The sequence below is a fragment of the Ambystoma mexicanum genome, chromosome 6q (assembly GCF_040938575.1).
Source record: "Ambystoma mexicanum isolate Mex_15411 chromosome 6q, UKY_AmexF1_1, whole genome shotgun sequence".
NCBI lineage: Eukaryota > Metazoa > Chordata > Amphibia > Caudata > Ambystomatidae > Ambystoma > Ambystoma mexicanum.
The window spans coordinates 1,073,100,908-1,073,125,241 of NC_090937.1; the positions used below are offsets into that span (position 1 = coordinate 1,073,100,908).

General features: G+C 46.4%; 1 protein-coding gene across 6 annotated transcripts in view; it reads right to left on the bottom strand.

Moving 5' to 3' along the window:
• PAICS (phosphoribosylaminoimidazole carboxylase and phosphoribosylaminoimidazolesuccinocarboxamide synthase) overlaps positions 1 to 24,334 on the bottom strand; it is a 1,368,496-nt gene that overhangs the window by 433,644 nt on the left and 910,518 nt on the right. For all 6 annotated transcript variants that reach the window (XM_069631608.1, XM_069631609.1, XM_069631606.1 and 3 more), the window contains one exon: positions 10,955 to 11,050. In XM_069631608.1, the coding sequence (XP_069487709.1) occupies positions 10,955 to 11,050 (96 nt within the window). The remainder of the gene's footprint in view (positions 1 to 10,954; positions 11,051 to 24,334) is intronic.

The following is a 24,334-nucleotide window of genomic DNA, read 5'->3' on the forward strand; positions in this document are numbered from 1 at the left end:
ACGGGCCACTATGGGATTTTGCCAAAGAACTTATAAGATCATCATGAACTGTATGAGAACAAGTATATACCAGAAACCCCCTGAACATATAGGTGAGTGTAGGCACTCCTTTGATGCGAGAATTATGGAGTGTAAGAAATTAAAAAGGAAATATCTGGATTTGTTAAAGAAACAGAGTTTGTCCCTAATAAACTATAACATTGCAAGGAAAAAGGTGTGTCAATCGCATACAAATTTAGTCATATCTTTAAGGATGGATCTGCACGTTAGGGAAGGGAAGGTACATTTTGGGCTACTATCAATCGCACCCTGGGATCAAAAGGGACCTCCATGGACTCTCCGATCACAGAACAAACATGGGTAGACTTCTATAAGAAGAAATAGTCTTTAGTAGAGTCTTTTATGGAATTAGATGATCCTTCTTTGAGCCCGGTTAGCTGGGGTATTTGTCCTTGGGAAGTAGAGGATATTATTTGGACAGTAAACCAACTAAAACCATCTCGGGCACCGAGCCCGGATGGAATCCCCCATTTTGTTTTGAAAGATCCTCCATCTGTTTGGTCTGCTCTTTTAAAACCTATGTGTGATCAAATATACAGGACACATGTAATTCCCCCGTCCAGGGCACAGTCTATAATTATTCTGATTTTTTTTAAAGGGGACTCCTTGTACCCAAGAAATTATAGGCTGATCGTCCTAATCGACGCTATTAGTAAGATGTTTGCAATATTGCTCTTAAGAGATCTAAATTTCATCATCAAACAGTCCCATGCCCTGTCCAGATTCTAGGTGGGGTGTAGGAAACCATTGGGGACCTCTCTAAATGCCAATGTTCTGGCACACCTGCTACACAATGTTCACCTTAGCCAAGTTGGGGTGGTTTTTATGGCCTTGCTGGACATGACCAGCATGTTTGACTGTGTTGTTAGATCAGTGTTGTGGTCAAAACTTCTCAAAATGAATATCCCCAGGAAGTTGGTGCAAATGTTAGCCCTCCTGCATACAGAAACTACCCTGCAAGTTTGTCTGACTCAAGGGGGTTCTCTTTGCACTACAATCAATTCATATGTAGGTTTAAAACAAGGTTGTACACTTGTCCAGATCCTTTTCAATTTTTACGTGTATGACATGGATTCCCTGTGGCAGGGGCCCATCCATTTCACCAGCACGGCTTGGTAGTCTTAGGTTGGACTGGCTTGCCTTTGCCGACGACTTAATTCTTGTTGATAGAATGGCAAGGGGCTTATAATGTAAGTTGAATATTATTTTCCAGTACTCACTTCACAATAATATGTCAGCTAACGGAGCCAACAAAAAAAAAGGTGGTTGTGTTCTGCAGGGGCTCTAAACCCAGGATCGTGCATTGGGTACTGGGCTCTGAGAGACTGGAACTAGTATCATCCTTGGGATATCTGGGATACACGCTGAGTAATAAGACATCCGTGGGTATGTGGAGGGATTGTTTCAAGGAATACATTTGACTACTCGCTCCCCAAATTAAATGTTAATTTACAAGAACGTGTACATTTTCTATATTGCCTATTGGACGTTTCTACCTGGCTAAGATCTAACCGGTTTTGTTGTAGGGATTCAACATATGTTTACTGGATTTGGGGAACCACCTTAACATAATTCAGGGTAAACTGTGGAATCTGGTGTTAAGTTTATGTCTGGCAATTCCCAACTCGGTTATTAGGCATGAGTTTTGTCTGATTTCCCTTTAGGCACGATTTATGGGGAGACAATTGTCAACCTATATGAAAGTTCTTCATCCCTTGGAGAATTCATTATATGCTGACTTGAATAACATCATGATGGAGAATCAATTACTTCCATTAACTCTTTCAAAAGTCACACGCAGGGAGTGTTAACATCAATTGGGGCTTCAGCAGAGGAGTTAATATACCGACCACGAGTGGTAAAGAGAAGACTGTTTAGGTTTGATTGGGCCGAGACCATTGATAGTTTTGGAACGTACCCTACATATACGGAACACGCCGATTCTATGCCTTTGTATCGGCAGCGATTCCTTGGTAGTAGAGCACTGGCAACATACCTGTGTTTTCGGTTAAATCAGTTGCATTCCAGGGAAAGGTCACGATATTGGAAAGGCTTGCAGGCACTTAGCACTTTAACATATTGTAGATTTTGTAAAATTGTCAATTTGAGGATTCCAAGATGGCCGCCGGACCGCGAGGACGCGCACCTCAGGCCCACCGTGCAGGCAATGAAAAAAAGGGAAAGTCGTGGCTTTTACAAGCTTGCAGCCACACGGAAATAAGTGGTCTGAAAGCACATCATGATCCGTATCAAGTTTACATGAGATTTTGAGACTGATGGTGCCATCCTGCGTATTGCGGATCCCTGGGTCCTCATAGAAATCAAGCGTGCATTTGACGGAGCGGGTGGATCTGCCCTACCGGAGGCCGCGGTGTGGATGTGTGGAACTCCGGAGCAGAATTCGCCATTAATTAGCAGCATACGGAGCCATCGTAGCCCCCCAGGACCCGGCGACAGCAATCGGTACGGGACGCGGGCGCTGGTGGTGAAACCCGACCGGCGGGCAAGAGGACAGCCCGGGCTTGGGGGATCTCCCGCTCGGAGCAGCACGACAGCCCCGGGGGAACCTACGTGATCCAAGTAGCAGTGTGCCGGGGCTCCAGCGACGGCTGCGAATGAGGTACCTGCGGCCACAGCAAGCGAGGTGGAGTGTCAGGGGGAGAGGGAGTCCTCAGCGACGGTCGGCTGAAGCAGAGACAAGCGTCGAGGGAGAAGCCCGTCTGCGAACTGGCCAAGTAGTACTCCGGGAACCCCCCCTGACGAGCCAGGATCCGACGCTGGAGGAATTAAGTGGTTGGAAGACACATCAAGCTCTGGACTACGGGTACCTGATCTCCTGGTTGAAGAGAACCTTCGATGTTCGGCAGAGCCCAGGGCCACCCCCCTGGAAATTAGGCGCACAATTGAAGGAGAGCGAGGACATGTCCTGCTGGGAGCCGCGAGGTGGGAGAACAGTGATCCCAGGCCAACCTAAGTAGCGCCACACAGTCGCGGTGTGCCACTCCTGCGCGACACGGCAAGGACAATCGACGTGGATCCCAGGAAGGAGCCAGGCTCCGAGAAGAGGACGGCCCAGGAGCGGGATTTCTCACTAGCTGGAGGAAGCAGCGTAACTGGCCGGAAGTATACGCCTCGACCTGGAAGCGGAGAGCCAGAGCTTCAGCCGCAATCGAGTACGATGCAGTGAGGTGAAGTGTCGGAGGGAGGAAGAGTCCCCAGCGGCGGAGGAAGCAGAGACACGCACCGAGGTTGGAATGCGAGGGTGAGATTGCCCGAGGAAAGGGAAAGGCGAGTAGAGGCTTGCACTGCGGCAGCCAGGGGCGCCCCTGACAGTCTGGCGACCTCCGCTGGTGTTGGGAACCTGGACTGACCCTGTCAGAACCCGGCAAAGCACAGAGTCGGGGATCCCCTCGCTCACGGAACAGCACGGTAGGAGCAGAGCAGGCAACAAGCATGGTGGGAGAAGATAGGAGTGGCAGCGGGGAGCCCTCCGAGAAATCCAGGAACAACACAGGCCCGAGACAACTGGGCGCATCTGACAGAGGGAACGCTGACCCAGGGACACTAGCAGACGCATAGGGGGGATGTTTCCCCCCCCCCCCCCAGCATCTTGAAAATTGGGGAGCCACACAGCAAGGATCACTAGTGCTGGTTGAAGGGGTCTCCCAAAGCTGAAAACATCACCAGTCCCCCGCCGGACGCCCAGCCCCAACTCAAAGAGGTGCCCGAGGCCCTACCTCTTGAAAAGGCCAGTGAAGTGAAGGAACCCACCCCAGAGTAGTGGGCCTGACCCGAACACTGCAACAGGCATTCAATAGTCGGATCACTCAAACTAAAGCAGAAGTAGGTTGGCAGCAATAGCGGCATACACTTTACATCTCAGAACACCGCTAGCCGACAGTGGCCAGAGTAACTCAGATGCCAGGCTTCAAATCCAAGACCGGCCCAATAAGAGCAAGAGCCTCAGCGAGACCCCAGGACGGGCAGATTGAGAAGTGCTGGAGACAGAGGTGGCAAGCACACGCAGAGTCGCCATCCCCTACGCCGGGCCCGACTACTGAAACAGAGCATCTTCCATCAAGCGCAATGGCATCTGACAAAGGTGAACTTCTGAATTGTTTAAAAGGGATGGAGGCCAGATTGACAAAAGCGTTCCATAGCCAAATGGAACAACTGAGGGAAGACTTGAAATCATCTCTCCAGGAGGTCAACAAAGAAATGGCGAGATAGGAGATAGAGTGGACACAGTTGAAAGCGGCCTCTCGAATGTTGCGGAGGAAACCAACCAAAACAGCCTGTTATTAGACCAGCTGGCGAACGCAACAAATAATCTGGAACTTCAAGCGGAAGATCTGGAAAATCGCTCAAGAAGATCCAACATAAGGGTCAAAGGCCTGGCAGAATCGGTGCAGGACAAAGATTTAAAAAACACTATGCAACGCTGCTTCAGTAACTTGCTAGCTGATACCCAACCTGAATCGATCAGCTTTGACAGAATACATCAAGTGGGGCCAAAACGTAATGAACCTGGGTCGAGACCCAGGGATGTCCTGGTAGCGATGACATCGTACTGTTTGAAAGAGGAGGTATTGCGGGCGGCGAGAACAAACGGAGACCTTACGATTAATGGGTCCCGCATACAGCTATATCAGGACCTTGTTCTGATCACTCTCCACAAAAGAAGGCTGATGCGACCAGTTACGAAGGCCCTTCAAGCACAACAAATCCGATATAGATGGACGCATCCGTTTGGCCTGTCATTTACTTGGGAAGGAAAACTGAGGACAATTGGGAGCTGCGCCGAGGGTTTGGCTTTGCTGCACCTGGAAGACGAGCAACCGGAGGCGCCCGTGGGCCCACGGCGTAACATGACCGTACCGTCCGGCAGACCATGGGAAGGGTCAACGGAGAGAAAGCAAAGACGAGGGAGGGCAGGGGAAACTGGAAACTCGCAACCGGGTCAGGATCGAGGGAGGAGAGAACCAACGGAATTGAACTCAGCCCATAATATGGACAACGCATGATGTGCCCACAACACTTGGTAAGCCCGCATAGTTGAAATAAAAGCGACTGCACGGAGGTGGGAGGTCACAAATCTTGGAAGCAGAGTCAGGTAATTCTAATCCTGACAATTGTGAACTGGGGGGAAATTGTCGAGGCCTAAGCCCTAGGGGCCAGGCCTCATGCCCTACCAGAATTGGGGATGGGGACGGGGGTGGGATGGGGTGGGAACGGGAATAAGGGACAAAAACGTAAAGATTCCAAAAACCAAAAAGAAAATTGAGCCAGCTCCACACATAGGTAACACAGAAACGAATACAGAGCAGAGAAAGGTACAGCAAACAGACCGTGGGATCCAACAGGCAGTTAATCCTCACCTAGGGTGTAATGGGGGAGGCGAACATTGTCTCGAGTAATGTCCAAGGCCTAAACTCCCCGGCTAAAAGGAAATCGATTTTAGGCAGACTGGAGGCGATGCATGCGATGATTGCGATCCTACAGGAGACACATCTTCTCCAGAAAGATGAGAAAAGGATGCAAAGCACATCATACCCCCTTCAGTTCTTTGCCTCAAGCCAGACAAAAACAAAAGGGGTGGCAATCCTCTGCAGCAGAGATTTAGGCTTCCATAAACAGCAAACAATAAAGGATCAGGAGGGCAGATATGTGGGGGTAAAGGGTACTATCAATGGCCAAACCTATACAATCATTGCAGTTTATGTCCCCAATGAGAAACAAGACCAGTTTATCCCCAAACTACTCCAGAAGGTGGGAGGGTGGTGCGAGGGCCGGGTGATAAAAGGGTGGGATTTCAACTGTGTGATGGACCCACAATTAGATAAGACACTCCCCCCGACTGCAGCAGATCAGCGCAACCGACAGGCCCTTGGAAAACTCTTTAGAGATTTGGAGGTGATAGAAACGTGGCGGTTTTTCCATCCGGAAAACCGGGAGTACACACACTATTCAGCAGTGCTTAGGGGATATTCTAGAATTGACATGATTTTGGTTTCCTCCACACTAGTCCTCTATGTCAAGAACATAGAAATTGGTGTCCAATACCTCTCCGATCACGCCCCAGTTATGATCTGCATAGAACTGCAAGGGAGTGGAAATAGACCCCGACCACAATGGAGGCTAAATGAGATGATCTTGAGGGATATCGCACTTAGGACACACATGGAAGATGTCATTAAAAATTATTTCCTGGAAAATTATAATGGGGAGGTGGCCTGGAGGGTAGTGTGGGACGCGGGGAAGGCAGTAATTAGAGGGGAATTCATAGCACAAGCAACGCAATATTACAGGGGGAAAGCCCTTATAACACGTAAATTGGAGGAAGAAGTGGGAAATGCTGAAAAACTCCACAAGTCCTGGCAGACGCCCAGAACCTGGTGGGATCTCAAGAAGGCCAGAGCCAAACTAGAAAATCACACGGCAGATAGAACAGCGCAAGTACTGCTAAACACTAAACAAACATATTACATACACGGGGGGAAAGCGAATACATTTTTGGCAGCTAAACTGCGCAAACAGAAGGCGCGCAATAATATTACCCGGCTTAGAAACAGCAGTGGGGAATTGCAAATAGGGGACGGGGAGAAACTAGAAACGATGGTCCATGTTCACAAAAATCTGCTGACTAATGAGAACTTAAACAAATATCTTATCTGTGGGCTATAAAACTGCCACAGATCTCGGAACAACACAAAGCAGAGTTAGAATCTTTAATCACGATGCAGGAAGTGAGTGACGCGATAGCAGCCCTACCCAGGGGGAAGGCACCAGGCTCAGATAGTTTAGGAAATGGGTTATACAAACTTTTCCAGACTCAGTTGGTTGGCCCTCTCACCCGTATTTTCAATTTAATCAGAGACAGGGGAGCAGTCTCAAAGGACAAGGGACACTCAACCATGATATTACCCCTAAAGCCGGGGAAAAACCCAGTAGAATGCACTTGCTACCGCCCCATAGCTCTCCTCAATACAGACGCAAAATTGTACGCAAAAATATTGGCGAATCGGTTGGCAACAGTACTACCTGAGATAATACATGAAGACCATGCAGGCTTTGTAAGGGGGAGACACACACAGGATAATGTCAGGTGAGTAATTGACATCATAGATTGGGGGGTTAGGGGAGATCAAAAATTCTCGATAGCAGCACTCGACGCCACGCGTGCTTTTGATAGCATAGACTGGGAGTATTTAAGACTGGGACTGGAGGGCTTCGCTTGTGGGTCGACATTCGCCAAGATGGTTTTAGCAAACTATCAGCATCCATCTACGCAACTCATGGTGAATGGCTACACCTCAGAAAGAATCAGCATTAGGAGAGGCACACGGCAGGGGTGTCCTCTCTCCCCACTTATATTCGCCAGGGCGATGGAGCCATTTGCATGCAGAATTAGGGAAGACCCAGGCATTAAAGGGGTACGCAGCAGGGAGTTCCAAAATAAGATAGCGCTCCCTTGCAGACGACATCATGCTCTATATGGCAGACTCCATACATACATTACCCAGAATTATTGGCGAATTACAGAGGTTTGAAAAGACATCAGGGTTTACAATAAACTATCCAAAATCTAAAGCGCTGAATATAACCGAAAGTAGCGGGGACATAGCACGCTTGAAAGAATATTACCCCTTAAAGTGGAAAAAGCAGTCCCTGGAATACCTGGGGATCCATATTACGAGAACAGTAAAGAATCTGCTGAAAGCAAACATCACCCCTTTATGGAAGCGCCTTCAGGAAGACTTGCAAAGGTGGGATACCCAGGAATTATCATGGTCCGCAAGAATAGCGGCGATAAAAATGACCCTGCTGCCCAGATTGTTGTATGTTGTCAGCTCAACTCCGGTGGAGATTCCCCCAAGATTAATTCAGGAACTCCAGAGGGCAGTGTTTAAATTCATCTGGGGAAATAAGAAACCAAGGATCCAAAGAAGGATCCTGATGCGACCCATGCTTCTTGGAGGGCCGGGCGTCCCAGATATGGGGAGATATGTCTTAGCTGCTCAGCTGACATCAGCGTTGAAATGGGCGGGCCGAGACCCTCTTCCTAGATGGGGGAAAATAGAACAGACCGCGACCGATATCCCATTAAATATGCTACCATTCCTAAAGACAAGTGCTCGAGATAAGAGGGGTATCCTATTAGAGGCCACTAAGATGACTCTACGCAGCTGGGATAGGGCTATCCGTGGCAGTGGGGTTAGACAAGGTCTGGGTCCGTTCTCCCCCATAGCACATAACATAGATTTCTCGCCTGGGCTTCATAAAATGTTCTGGGAAGGTTGGAAGGATACGGACACACTGTCCCTACAAGACTTGTACCAGGATGGTGCCCCACTCACTTTCGAAGCCTGTAAACAAAGAAAATTTCACATTAGCGAAAATCACAGATTTAAATATACACAACTGCGTCACTGGATCTCACATCCAGAGGTTAAGAAGGCCGGGTTGAGACCCCCAATAGGCATAGAACTAACTATACGGGAGAGGACAACCACAAACGTGATTACTAGACTATACAAGCTCCTGGACAGGGCGCAAATAGAAGACACCCTCCAATACAGGAAGGATTGGGAGCGGGACATAGGGGAGAAGATCACGCAGGAAGAATGGAGTCAAATTTGGAGGAGGGCCAATAAACTATCCAAATCCACAGCAATTAAAGAATCGGCATACAAACTCTGCCATCGTTGGTATATGCCACCAAGTAGAATACACAAAATGATCCCCACATACCCTCCAGGCTGTTGACGACAGTGTGGGGAAACAGGGGATATGTTCCATATGTGGTGGTCATGCCCAAGGATGAAAGTGTACTGGAAAGAAATACTGAGCCTTATCAGAGACATAACAGGCGCCGACCTACCATGGTCCCCAAAAGTTATTCTGCTGGGTGCAGTAGTAGAGGGGGAATATGCAGCCTCAGGGAACAGGGTGGCCCTCAAAACCCATTTACTGACGGCAGCGAGGATGACAGTGGCCCAACAGTGGAAAACAGTGGAAGGCCCTACAGCTCCATGGTGGTGGGTGAAAGTGTGGGGAGTCATGGCAATGGAGAACATCTGCGCCACAAAATCAGGGACCTATCTGAAATTCTTGGCCATATGGGAACCCATTCAGGATTATGTGGGAGAGAGGAAGTCTCAATACATTAAACCCTGTATCCTCAGAAATATAATATCCACATCAGATAAAGTTTGCAGAGACTATGGCTAAGGGGTTGGCTCATGGAACTGTTCTGGTTACGAACCAAGGTTTTTGTGTGATATGAACAATAATGGGGGGGGTAAGAAGGGAAGGGGTGGGAGGGGATGGAAAAGTAAGCAGCCCTCCTTTTAGCGCATAATAACGCTAGTAGTCAGCAGAAGAATTGATCCATGTCAACAAAGGGCTGGGAGGGGGAAGGGAGTAAGGGGAGGGGTTGTTGAATGGTTGCAGTTAAAGTTTAATTATTTCCTGAAACAATACTAGAATGCTGAGGCCTAAGGTGGATGTGTAGCTGTAATATTCACCTAATGAATTTATGAAGCGATTTATCGACTTGTTTATTACTGTTGAATGAATTCATGAGGAACCTTATAGGTCAGTTCACCACTGCTGAGCTTGGTCTATATATAGGATAAATCGAATAATTATTGGTTTAAAAATTAAGTTATTACTGGAAGCTAGACCAAAACGGTAATGCTAAAGACTGAGAAACAGCCTTAGAATTGACTTGCACTAAGATACAACACGGACCTATACAACGTCTGTAGGTGATATTGGTTTTGTACATATAAAGTTGCTTAAAAGCTCAATTACTTTTTGAAACAATACCAAAATGGTAAGGTCTAAGGACAAATGATGAATGTTCTCACTTACGAAAGCTATTTAACTTGCTACAGCTGGTGAAGCGTGGACAATTTCGAACTAAGCTCTGGATGTAATGTATTGAGATGAACAGAGATGTCATTTACAATGTCTTCAGATGAACTCCGGGTTTTATTAACGCTTCAGTAAACATAAGCGGGGAAGGCAATGAATTGTAAAGATTCACAATGAGAAACTTATGTTACAATTCATTGTTGCGGGCAAAGTACTTCCGGAATGTACTCTCATATGATGCATACTAGATCTTAAGTTAAGTCGTAGTATGAAATAAGGTTGTTAAACGATGCGGGGGGAAGGTCGATTATTGTTTAATTACTGTTTAATGAATTTAGGATACGACCCACTGTTATGCTTATTATTGTTGAATGAATTTAGGAGGAACCTTATCGAACTGTTTTATCAATGCTGGTCTATGTGTTATAAATTGGAAAATTTAATAAAAACATTTGTTTAAAAATAAATTGTCAATTTGAAAGAAACAGTGAAGCAATGGGTCAAAGTCTGTTTTTTTATTAAGAATAGGATCTGTTGTTTTAAAGACAAAGGTTGCAGTGACTCTGACTTTTCGATGAATTTATTCTGGGGTAGATTAATGTGGGGGGTCAATGTGTAATTGATTTTAGCTTTGAATAACTTTCTAAAAGGTCTTTTGGATCAAAGGATAGGAATCATGTGATTGTATATAACTATTTACTTTTTGATTGTTGATATGTTTTTGGTGTTTGTATCCATTGTGTGTTGTGCAAGGTCCGTTGTAAACCAAAATCACAATAAAAAAAGAGGTATTTAAACTACCACGTTTTTTACCTTTACCACTATACTCATGAGTCTTAAATCAATGGCTAGAAGTAAAACGATGTTGCAAACCTGGCAGGAAATCCAGTCCCCTGAAATTAAAAATGCTCTCACCCACTTCCCAGCCACCCACACGCTTTAGATGAACGGATTAGGTCTCATTCACATGTAAAGTGTAAGATGCTTTGATAGTGTATTATATAGAAATCCGTACCTCTTTCAGGTCCTTTCCTCTTTCCAGTGGATTTGTATATTTCATCCACTAAACTCATACCAGTTTCTTCACCACAGTTCCTAGAAGTTGAATGCTCTAAAATGTAAAGGTAGTCAACTTAGAGCTGAGACAATGTGTATTTTTTCAAATGTATACATCTAAAGCAATAAAACAGAAAAATGTGTGTCAGTCATATATCTAAATGGTTTTGTATTAAAATAATCAGTAACAAATCATTTAAAAAGCATGCAGTCTTTTCATCATAATTATGTATTTTGATTTTTCATTGACAAAATAATTTTTCCGCTCTTAGCATTGTTTTTCTAACATAAACCCTGTAATTATCCTTTCCTTTGCCCTCTCCCCACTTCATCTGGTGGTGTGTGCTTACTGAACAAAAGCACCCTGCCTTAACAGACACGCATTTACCTATGGTGCTTCCCTCAGAGCAGTTTGGCTTGAGAGCATACAGTTTACGTTTCTCATGACAAAAAACGTGTTCCTTTTTTGCTGCCAAACTTCACATATCAAAATGTTTGATCAAAGAATGACTGATGTTTTCGGTATTCAAATTGTATTCAGTTGATCAATTAATACAGTACACATTATACATTTATTTGGGAATTTCGTGGCATGGTCGAAGAACTGCAATCAGAATCCTCTGCAAACTGTCTTCTAACCACTTTAATTCTTTGGCTCTCAGAATACCGTTTGTTCCTTCTCCCACAGTCTTCATTACATTAGACACATTGTTACTATGACAACAGTTCCCAGAATTTAGTATCTGAGCTTGCCCCTATCTGCCTGTATACGGGATGTGAATACTAGGAGTACCTTTCCCACAATGCAGCACCAGAGCTGTCCTTCTCTGTATTAATTTGACAAAAAAATTACTTACCTCTAGGGAATGTTCTTTCTGATGGATGTTCCGCCCACGAATTTCTCATCTATTATATCTCCAGTTCAGCTGTTCTTCTGAAATGTTTCACCAGTAGGGGATGTAGCGTGGCTCTGAGTCGGCTCCGCTGAATCCCTTAATGCACTCCACACTGGATAAGACTTTGGGGCCAGTGTATATCGAGGTGCCACTCCCCATGACTACAATTCCACCTTTTTATCTTGCATGCATCCAATAAGGGAACCACAGAGCCGATAAGGTGTACAAGTTATCCACTGTGAGGGATTAGCAATGTGAGGCGGACACAACGTTGAAGTATTTTCAATGCTTGCCATGTTTATTAAAATAAAAGGAGGGTTGGAAAAATGCCTATCTTGCCCTAACCAAAGAACAATATCCCTTTCTACAAAACCAAAATAAGTTTACCTCGTGTCCAATTGCACCTGTCACTCACACTAACATACAAACAAAGAAAACAGGTACATCATAGTTTCTATCATCACTTAAATTAAAATGTGTCAAACATCACATATATACAGTTTCAACAAAATCAACCCTTGTCTCCAGGTTCAGTTTCCCTTCCCCTGAACTATTTCAAGAAAGGAAATTCTTAAACACCCTGTTTCACCAATGTTCCCTTTTGGAAATAATGAAAGTGTCTTTCTCCTGGATATATTCCTCAAGATGACAAAGCAAAATGTCCTCTTTACCATGAGGGTTGAAATATATTGAGAGATAGTCTTTTATACTTTGCAGGATGGCTAAAGCAAAGGTTTTCAATTTCAACAAGAGCAGTCTTCAGGATGGCTACAGCAAAATTGTCCAATTTCAACAAGAGCAATCTTGATATACCAAAGTACTTTTCCAACAAATTTAACAACACCGTTGGGATCTCCTTCAGCTGAAGTGTCCAATTTCATACAAGGTTCAATTGAACAACACTTATTGTTCTCCCTTTGGTTCCTATAGATCCCCTGGTGTACTCTCTTGCCAGGTATCTTTTCCCAAAGAAAGTTAAACGGTATGGTTTGGATATTCTGGTTTACTCGGTTTAAGCATAACAGACCGTATTCAATTCGATCGTGGCAATTTGACCGAAATACAATTTCACACGAGAACGAATATATTGTGTATTATAGGTTGCAGGATTGCAAAATGCTTGAATACATGTTGCCGGTAGTTCAGATAACAATCTTCACAGTTATAATAAAAATGTGCCCGTACTTGTGTAGAATTGAAAGTGAAGACGTTGCACGAGTTTCGGACAGCTTTATTCACATTAAAAAGCATGAAATGTCCTTACTTGTGTCTATATGCTCCGTGTTGTGTCAGGAAATAAGGCGCTCGCAGAGGAAATGCAGATAGAGCAATGCAATGTGCGGTAGCAGAGTAGGAAATAAGCGCAAAGTTTGAGGAAAGGCCATATTAAAAAAAATCTTGTGAGAATAGAAAAAATAACAAATGTTCGTTCGTGTTCCTTGACAACGTCCGCAAACATATCTGAGGAGAACTTCCAGCATCTTTAATAATTATTACTATCGACGTATACTAGCAGCAGAAAACCCGGCAAAGTAAGTGCAACATGAAAGGCCAAAAAAAAATGAAAAAACTAAGAAAATAAGATTATAGGTGGACAATTTGAAACAAAGAAACATTAATAGGTAAACATAAATAACACACAGAACTATGTTATTTGAATGTCTGGGAAGGGGATTTTAAGGAAATGGGGGAAACCCACGTACCCCCAAAATTGTAAAATACCAACCATGGATAACGGGGGACACCCCTGCAAACTCTGATCTCCAGGGTAGGTATTTTTGCTATATATGCAACCAAATTGGTCATTAGGTCAATTGTTTTCGGTCAGATAGGCTAATACCAAAAGGTCAATTTGGACCGCTCAGGAAAAGGTCGATTTGGACCGGTCAAAAAAGGTCAATTTGTTCATGAGGTCAAATAGGCTAATACCGGTTTACTCACCTGCCACAAATATCCCAAAGAAAGTTCAACAATATGCTTTGGATATTCTGGTTTACTCTGTTACCTATCCCCCTTTTTACTCTCCTGCCCGGTATCTTTTCAAAAAGGTAATAATGTCTTAACGCTTGGTAATGCTTGTTTCAAACGTCCTCAAACCAACATCTCATGACAGGAAAATAGTACCATTCCTCTTCACAATCTTATTACTTAAGGCAATGCTGGTTCCAGCTTTTCCCTAACTGACCTCTCTTGTCAGGGCAGTTGTACCTTATCTGCCCTCTTTCTTTCTGTTCACACTCTTGTGGCTTAAGGCAATGCTGGTTCCAAGTTTTCCCCAACTGACCTATCTTGTCAGGGAAGTTGTACCATATCTGCCCTCTCTCTTTCTCTTCACACTCTTGTGGTTTAAGGCAGTGCTGGTTCCAAGTTTTCCCCAACTGACCTCTCTTGACAGGGAAGTTGTACCATATCTGCCCTCTCTCTTTCTCTTCAAAGTATCCTTTCAAGCGATATCTGAAATGTTCACTTTCATGTCCACGCACCCATCAGAACGCACCGGGGTCACCCATACCAAATGGCCAACTCACCGGTTTTCCTTGGCGTCTCCGACCTGTGAATTGTGGCAATACCAGGATTCTGCTTTGGGTATGACTCCCATAATTAGCCAAACCCCCTTTCAGTTTCTCTGATGTCCTTGCGGTCCCTCGCTGACACGCGTACTGTTTTGCTTCACAGCAGTGTTGGGAACAACTTGCCTTCGGTCCCCAGCACCTCTGCGGTCCCTGTCGGGATTCCGTTAACCTTCCTCAGGTTTCCCGCCACTCCTGTACTTTGGAATGGAGAGAGACAGTCCGGGAGCACCTTATCTCTTCACTCCAATGCACTTTGCACATCTGCCCTTCTCAGTAGCTCCACTTCCCGCTGCACTCACTCTGCAGTCCAACCTGGCTTATGCTTCCCTCTCTCATTCCTGCTCCTGCTCAGCAGGACTACCTTCTCGTTCTCTCTCCTGGCCTAGCTCTCTTGCTCGCAGGTGTTTCTCCTTTTTAAAAGTTCTACACTGAGAATTAAAGGGACAACAACTAGACTGCGCATTACCATTGCCCATGTTGGTAATCCTCATTAACTCTTTACTCCTCTTCTTCGGCCCATTACTTAGAGGGCTCTGGGAGTTGAAGTCCCAAGGATGACAATAGGATTCTAAGTCCTATTGTCGTAGAGGATTCACACCACCAAGAAGAGCAGGTCAGGAGGGCAATGTGGAAACTGTGAGAGGAACAGCCATCAGAAAGAACATTACCAAGATGTAAGTAATTCTCTTCTAATGAATTCCTTACTCCCTCAGATTCCTCATTTATGAGACTCCCTTAGCAGTTAGTCTTTTCTGATGTCACTCGTACGAGAGATGCAGGTGAAGGTCTGCACTGGGTCGAGCAGATGGAATCGCTTCTCTGCCTTAGAAGGTTTTGGCAGAGGAAAAACACAGGAAGATGGATCTTCTGAGAGAGATGGAAATCCATGGCTACCTTAGGGTGGAAGCATGGCCTCACTCTCAACGTCACCTTCTCTTTGGAAAAACAAAACAAATATAGATGCTTAACAGAAAAACCCTGGGGTTCGCTCACCCATCTCAAAGAAGTGATGGCTACCAGGAGGATCACCTTAAGGGTGAGCAATCTTAATGAACATGAATACGAGGGCTCAAATGGAGTGCCCACCAAGCAAGTCAACACTAAATTGAAATCCAATACCGAGATGATAAACTGGCATGAGGGAAACTAGTTGCACAGCCCCAGTATGAACTGCATAACGGTAGGGACTGTGAAGAATGAGTCATGTTCCGAGGTTCTCTTAAAGACCAAAATAACAGCCAAGTACTTCTTTATGGCGCTAATATGCAGGTACTTCCGGGCCAGACCAAGCAGGTAAAAGTATCCATATCCCTCCCCCGTCACCAAGCCAAGAATGTATATGGCACCTGCACATTTTGTGGTTAGCCTTCTAGTTGAAAGGAGTGCATCTTGAGAACAAGCAGTATGGCAGGGATCAGCGGGAACACATACAGCAGATCAGAGTCCAACTCGATTGTTAGTGCTTGGCCCAAATTCCGTATGGTAGAACAATTTACCCTTTTATTATTTTTATTATTTTTATTATTATTATTATTATTATTATTATTATTATTATTATTATTATTATTATTATTATTATGGTATTTATTGAGCGCGGACCTAACTTCTGGAAACAACAGAGCACTGCACAATCATATTGAAGAACAGGGTTAGGCAGCAGAGAAACAAGGGAGTGGGGATCAAACAACAGGGGAGGAAGAGCAATTGTCAGCATTGGGTCTACAAGTAACCTGGGGAGGAAACAGTGGTGATCAGATCACCCAGTCTCAGGTATGGTGGGGAGTGGATGGTGTATGGAACTAGGTGTTAGGGAGGAGCTATTCCTTGAAGAGGAGGCTTTTTAACTCCTTCCTGAACTGTAGAAGCGAGGGGGGGGGGTGGTGAGTCGAATGTTGATGGGGAGGAGGTTCCGGAGTCTTGGGGCGTAGTCAGAGACAGCTGTTTTCTGTCTATTCCTCCCTGCACTGGTGCAGTTCAAGTCTGAATAATTCCTTACTTGTAGTGGATCGTAAGTCTCCCGAAATGCTGAATTTCTCAGTGAGGTAGCTTGGGGAATTCAGGGTGACAGCCATGTAAATGATGCAGCAGGATTTGAAGATGAGACAGGCTTGCAGCGGGAGCCACTTCAGTTCGATAAGGGTCAAGGTGATGTGGTTCAATTTGCTGAGTCCTTTGATGAGTCGTGCTGCAGTATGCAGGACATATCTCAGGGGAGCCACAGTAGTCACCAGAAGGCCTCCCAAGAGTGCATTGCCACTTTCCAGGTGGGAGAGGACCAAGGCTTAGAGAGTGGATGTGAAGTTGTTTTCTGGGATGAAGGGCTTGATTTTCAGCAGGAGAGAAAATTGATACCAAGCCGTTTGTGTCTTCCTTGCTATGTGCTGTTTGAAGGAGAGGTGTCTGTGGGTGTCAATCCCAAGGGACTGGGATGTGTAGTACTCAAGGTACATAGCAGAGAGCCAGGTCTGGTCGTCCAGCTGTTCAGTGTTATTGAGCCTTAGAGGGAGACCACAGTCCTCTAACCTGCAGCTGCAGACCGTGCAGGTGAGCACACCAACCCTTCAAGGACGCACCTGTGTCTACTGTCAGTTGCGGCCAGGGTTCAGTAGGTTGTTTCTCAGGGACCACCATACTAGGTCCTGAGACACATTGTTCGTGACCTACAAAAGGTCTGACATGTTTCCCTAAAATTGAGCCCACTCACAACAGAGTACTGTGATGAATCCTACGGAGCCGTCACAGATTCCCTGCCTAAAGTCTCCTCCCAGGTGGCCAGGAGAAGGCAGCTGCTACCTGTACCTAACCCTAGGGGTGGTAGCAGCCGGGTGGATCACATAGGAGGAGAATGATCCCAAGGGAATGCAAGGGTTCTTCCAGGATAGACACAGTACTCATCTTCCCCGGAAGATGAAATCTCGCTGATGTCAAAATACCTAATGGCAGGTTGTCAGAGTGGGGTTCCCCTTTCCAGAAGCACACAAGGTATTAGTAATAACGATCTTTATAATCAGCCTAGGGATGATATATATAACAATCAGAGTCTCAATGCCATAATTTCTGATGGTTATGGTTCACCTTTGAATGTAAGATGTAGAACCAAGAACCAAACAGTATTTCCTGTAAATCCCTCTCTAGAAGGCACTTTTAATAAAATAAAATCTTTAAACAGGACAAAATGAATAAATACAAACTAACTGAGAACATTAGGTACTTCAAGTCCCATAATGCTTTAAGTACTGGGGCGAAGAAGAGGAGCCCAGAGGCCCAGAGCTCTGATGCACTGTCTAATAGCTCTGCCTGCACCTGACCGGCGCTTTTGACTACTTAAGGCCCCCTCAGGTACTGGCCATCAGCCGTGTGAGCAGCAGAAGCAGAGAGGAGACGCTGGGACCTCCGCTGCATTTTCCAATTGTTACAGTCCTGAGAGAGTTGCTGAATTTGTGGCCTCATAATGTAGAGTTTGTGCAGCAGGAAGCAGTGTGAAGGCTAACTATCCCGCAGGAGACAGGAGCTCTCCCAGTTCTGTGCAGTACCCCAATGGCTGCCGCGTACCACAGCACTCAGAGAGTGAAGCAGGCTCATGGCACAGAAGGTACGAGCACAGGGGGTGTGACCAGAGTAGTCAAATGTTTAATTCCCGACATGGGAAGCAAAAGTGGAACCAGCAGTGAGTCACAAAGAAGTGCAGGAGAAGACCAGTGAACTTGCCAATGCGAGGTGACCTCGGGGTGCTCCGTGAGAGACCGGTGTCTGGAATGAGATATTTTGAAAACCAAACAAATTAATTAGTTCTTTTGGAACAATTCTTACATTACAAGGATTATAACTGCCAGCATTGCCTGAGCCATAGAGATGATAATTACCATTGCCAAAGTAAAGAGGTGGAAATACGTGAGTGTTCTCCTTTAGTCTTAGAGTTTACATGGTAGGGAAATCCCAGTTAGATTAGGGAAAGTGAGGTGTTTTTCTCACCCATATCATTTATTTGTTTATCATTTAAACAAAGATGGCTATTTATAAGAACACTATCTACGTGTCCGCCTCACATTTCTGGCCCCTTACACTAGCCACTGAAGCAACATCATTCACGATCAAGCAACTAGCGCCATCAGTAAACACAGGTAGGCCAAGGCCGCAACCTGCTCTTGGCATTGGGAGACATAAGCATCAAGATGTTCACCACGCCATCCTCGGACGGGAAGGCCCTGCACAGAGAAGTGTCTAGGGCTGCATCTATAAATCGTTTCTCAGGGGTGGGTCCCAAATGCAACTTAATGGCGAGGGCCACGACGAGAGCCATTGCGTGGCTTGCCCTCCTTCCACACCGACCAGAATACTTTCAGAATAGGATGCGTCAGCACTCGTTTGGGTATCTCCTTATGTGGGACCCAGAGCCATTCTCCCAATGTTACCAGTGTCAGAACAGTGCTGTCCATATGGACTCACTGTTTTTGTGTTCCAGGGCCCAGGTGGTCCACCATTATTCATAGCTGTGATGCCTTGTAGTGTGCGTCGATGTCAGGGAAGCTCAACCCCCTCCTCCTGCGATAAAAGCAAAGTGTTGTGGGCCACCATAGGTCGCATCCCGCCCACAGGAAACCCAAAAGGGCCCTTCGCACTGTCTCAAAGTAAGAAATCGGGACGATCGTCGGCAAACATCTGAAAAAGGAACAGAAACTTAGGGAGGATTGTCATTTTAACACAGTTTAGGCGCGCCATCCAGGAGAGGTGTAACCTTCCCCAACGCTGCAGATCTAACCGTATTCCCCCAGAGGGGAAACTGTTATTTTGAAAGAGATCCCTGTCATATCTTGTAATATCAATCCCCAGCTACCTGAACCCTTCCTGATGTATCCGTAAACAAAGGCCCCAGACATAGTCCTCAGAAGCTTCGTTCCATTCCCCCAACAGAAACGCCCCTGACTTATCTAAATTTATTTTAAACCCGGATAGCTCGCCATATTCCTCCAAAGTCTGCAAGAGATGAGGGACCGACGTGCTGGGGTTGGTAATATAAAGCAAGACATTGTCAGCAAAAAGCCTCATCTTATAATTAACATTTCCAATTTACACCCCCTTGATGTTCTCGTCCCCCATGTACCTCCAGTGCCTACGGTTCCATAACCAGGGCATATAACAGGGGTGACAAGGGGCATCCCTATCTGGTGCCCCTATGTAGCTCCAGAACCCTCAACATTCCCCCATTAACCACTAGTCTGGCCTTTGGTGTCAAGGATGGCACTCTGTCAAGGGTGGCACCGGGCACCCAGGTAGGTTTTGGGTGGCTGTGCTGATGTAAGGTGACAGATAAGCACACACAGCAGGAAGCTCAACAAGAAAGAAAAATAGGTAACAGTAGCTGTGAACAAAAAAAGGGCCGGGAATACAAAGGGACAAACAAACTGGATTCCCTTTTGGGGTGTATACAGAAATGGAAAAGAGCGTTCCACGGACCTTTGGAAACTCCAGCCTTCTGCACAGATTGCTATTACAGGAGCCCACTCTGTATGCTCATGGCTGGGAACAACAGCTGTGGGTGTCTGTACAGAAACAGTATAACTGAAAAGGATAACCTAAGGAAGAACAAAAGACTCAAGGAAGAGAAGGACAGGGATCAAGAACAAGGGGTTGCAAACAAGGAAGAGAGCAAGGTAGCAGTAACCAGGAAACAGGGGGGCTGCAAACAAGGAAGCAGGGCTGGAGTAACGGATGGCACAAGGTGCAGGCAAACTGTTAAGGACTGCAGAGGACTGTAGTAGGCTGCAAGGCAGGGAGTCCAGAGGATCAAGACGGAGAGCTGTAGTAGGCTGCGGACAGAGAGCCCAGAGGAGCAGGGCAGCAAAGGAACGAGCCCAGAGGGGTAGGGCAGCGAGTCAGGGAGCCCAGAGGACCAGTGCTGCAGGCAGAGGAGTGTAGCAGGCTGCAAGGCAGGGAGCCCAGAGGAGCAGGGCAGCGAGACAGGGAGCCCAGAGTACCAGGACTGCAGGCAGAGGAGTGTAGCAGGCTGCAAGGCAGGGAGCCCAGATGAGCAGGGCAGCGAGGCAGGGAGCCCAGAGGACCAGGGCTGTAGGCAGAGGAGTGTAGCAGGCTGCAAGGCAGGGAGCCCAGATGAGCCGGCAAAGGGCACTGGATCAGAAGCAGGATAATACGGCAACAGGAACAACATACAATACATGGCTCAAGGCAAAAAGGGGCTGGGAGGACTCTTGATGCAAGAGACTGAGCTCCTGCAGGCAGCTGCTTAAATGCAGCCCTACCCTGTACTGAGGCAGGCTAATTGGCAGGACCTGGAGCAGCCCACCTGAAGGTAATCCGCCTCCTCCCTCTCTGGCCCTGAGAAGGTGGAAGCAGCACTGATAGCTAGGGCTTCTGGGGATTGTGGTTCCAATACTGATGAATGGGAATAGCCAGGAATTGATAACTGTAGCAAGGTGCATTATGGTACATGTAGTTAGCTGAATTAAATAAGAAAGTACCAAATTCGTGCAAATGGAAATTAAGGACCAAAGTGTGAATAGGGGTAGTTCAAAGAGTATTATGAAGATAAATGAGTTCCAAATAGTCCATAATGGTTGCCAATGTGTGCGCCAGTGGCACAGGCATGACATTTGGTGACGAGAATAGGGCCGCAATCCAGTCCATCTATTTGGGACCCTTACCAATTTTCTCTAAAACCCCTGTCATGAAACACCAGCTGACCCGATTGAAGGCCTTTTCTGCGTCAAGCGCCAGAAGCAGGGCCCGCTGCGCCTCACCTTGGGTGCAGTCATGATATGTAGGGTCTTCCGCAAATTATCCGATCCCTGCCTATTACGCAAGAATCTCATTTGCTCCGGGTGGACCAGCTTGGGGAGATAAACCTCCAGCAGTGAGATGGGTTGGTAAGAAGAGCACTGTTCCCTGTCCTTGTCCGGTTTGGGGATGGCCGCTATCAATGCCTCCAAATACGTGGGCGGAATGTTTCCTGCTCCCTCAATGGAGTTAAAGACCCGAGCTAGTGGCTCTGCGAGGAGCTCCTGAATTTGCTTATAAAAGTCTGAGGTATACCCATCCTCTCCCAGAGCTTTACCCGGCATACGACTACCTATTGCCTCCCGCACCTCCTTTGCCGTGATGTCCCCTTGTAGGATTGACCTCTCCTCGACTGTCAACCAAGGCATGGGGAGCCGGTCCAGGTATACCCGCACCTTCCCGTTGTCCTCCTTAGGGAGTCGCACGTAGAGACATTCATAATAGTCTGCGAAGCAATCTTGTATATTTTCTCTTGCCGCTATCACTTGTCCCCTATCGTCCCTGATCCGGTCTACCTTCCTCTCCACCTCAGCCTCCCTTATCCTATTTGCCAAGAGAGTCCCCACTCAACATGGGATTTTTTTAAATCGCATTTCAGCAAAAGTATAGATGGGGTTGGGTTCGGGTCTTAATTAAGGTAGGGAGGATGTGGGGGGAGCTGCGAAGTGGCTCCCCCGCATACATTTGCAGTAAAAGGGGTAAAAGAAAAAAGCAAACACTGTTATGGGATTCGCAGTGAAAAATGTGATGTTTTCACGTAGATCCCCTGTAAGAGGGAGAAGACCTGGTCTCCAGGTTCGCTGCAGCGGCCTCCACCACCAACGTCTCAGAAGAGGGATGGGAGGACAAAACAGCCAGGTCCTAAGGTGGCAGACAATCTGTCCTTGCCACTCCTTTGTCCATTGCGTGGACCGAGGTTGGCTTCTACCAAGCCTCTAACACTAGTTCTTCAACTGCCGGGTGTGATAAGGTCAGTAACCTGACCATGTCACAAGGTGTAGGAACCCCTTTCCCCCTGGTGTGGAAGGCCTATCTGGGTTGAAGCCAGAGCCAGTCCTACCACAAAGGGGGACGGTGGCAATTGAGAGGAACCCAATTCCTGTACCCTCCCCAAGTGCCAGTTTATATATGGGCAGTACCCATTTGCATCACTCCTTGCCTCTTTATACAAATGCTCACCAGATTTTCTCTTTTTGGTCTAGCTCCACAGTCAACACTGCAGCCGTATGAAGAAGCCAGCGTAGAGAGCTCAACCCACCAGTGCCCCATGTCATGTGCTTCACAGCGCCGGAGTTCACAAACCGGCTAAGAGAGAGACAGATACCCGAAGATGCAACAGAGAGCCTAGGTTTTATTTATTTATGTATTTATTGTGTTTGTTGGTAGAGCCCAGACCCGGAGGTACACAGCGCTAGTGAAGCTTACAATACAGTTAGTGAAATTATGAGGTTACAAAGAGGTCACACAGGGCCAAAGTACATTACAGGCGTTGTGACAATGCGGCTACATTGTGGTCACAAGTCAGGAAAGTAAGGAAGGAAGAATTTCAAACTTTAGATCAGAGACACTGGGCAGCAAAGAGATATTTCATTGCAGGCAAGAAAGGTTAGGAACGATAGAGGTTGTTATTCATATTTGTTAAACAAGGCCGTTTTAACATTTTTGCGGAAGATTAGATAGGAGGGTTCAGCTTGGGTGCGGGGAGGGGGAGGGAGTTCCATATTGTCGGGGCGATGACGGTGAAACATGATCCTCTGGCTCTTTTTCTGTTGAATCTCGGGGTCGTTAGTGAGGTGGAAGACGAGGATCACAGGATGCAGGAGTTGGGCTGTTTTCCAATGCAATAAGCGAGGTATGGGGGCAGAGTTGTGAAGGCATCGGTGTGTGATGGAGAGGATTTTGAACTCGATACACATCTCAATTGGTAGTCAATGCGCTTAACGTCTCACTAACGAGATGTGATCGGATCGTTTCAATCCCCACGCAGCCCGAAGTGCATGGTTTTGGATCAGCTGACGTTTGTTAGTGTTCTTGGTGGAGGTTCCTGCGAGTATGGCATTACAATAATCTAGTTTGCTGCCAATAATGGCTCTCACCAGCATAAGGCAGTTTTTGGGGGGAAGGAATTTTCTGGAAAGATTGATACGTTTTGTGGATTAGGCTGCAGAGGCGGCGACAGCTTTGACATGTTTGTGCATGTTTTGCTCAGAGTCGTGAGTCAAAACAGGGATGGTTTCCCGTTGATGCAGAAGGAGGCAAAAGCAGGGTCAAGCTGTTTAAGTCAGTACAGGGATCCTACAATAAGGAATTCTGTTTTGTCATCATTTAGGCACAGATGATGGTTAGCCATCCAGGCCTGAATGATGCTGTACACCCGGTTTATATTGGCAGAGTCCAGTTTGTGGTTACCAGTGAGCTAAAGGAGGACCTGGGTGTCATCGGCAAAGTTTCTGCACAGGATACTAGGGCTGTTCAGGTGGTCAAATAGGGGTTTATTGTACAGTGTAGGTGAGAGACAGGACCCTTGAGGGACCCCATATGAGACAGGGATGAGGTCAGCTGTTTGATCACCAGTGAAGACTCTGGAGGATTGTTCGCTCAAGAAGGATATGATCCAGTTAGCTGCTTCTGTGGAAAGGTTGATGGTGGCGGTGAGGCAGTGCCATAAGTTATTATGATTGACGAGACTAAAGGTCGCCGAGAGGTCAGGTAAGAGGAGGATAGCAAGATCCCCAGCGTCTCGACTTTGATCTAGTTGGATCTTGAGGTCAAGGAGGGCCGATACAGTGCTATGTCTGGGTCTGAATCCTGATTGGCGGATACCAAGTAGATTGTGGGCTTCTAGGTGGGTTTGCAATTGGGAGTAGGTGACGCAGTCAAGAATTTTTGAGAGGTAAGGCACTGCCGTGATAGGGCGCTAATTGGTTGGGAGGGTATGGTCCAGGGAGTTATTTTTAGGAGAAGCGTGACTCAGGCTTCTTTGATCGAATTGGGCACTGATGATGTAGTGAAGGAGGTGTTGATGAATATGGTAATGGTGGGGGTAAGGGAGTCTGTGCACATCTTGATGAGATAGGT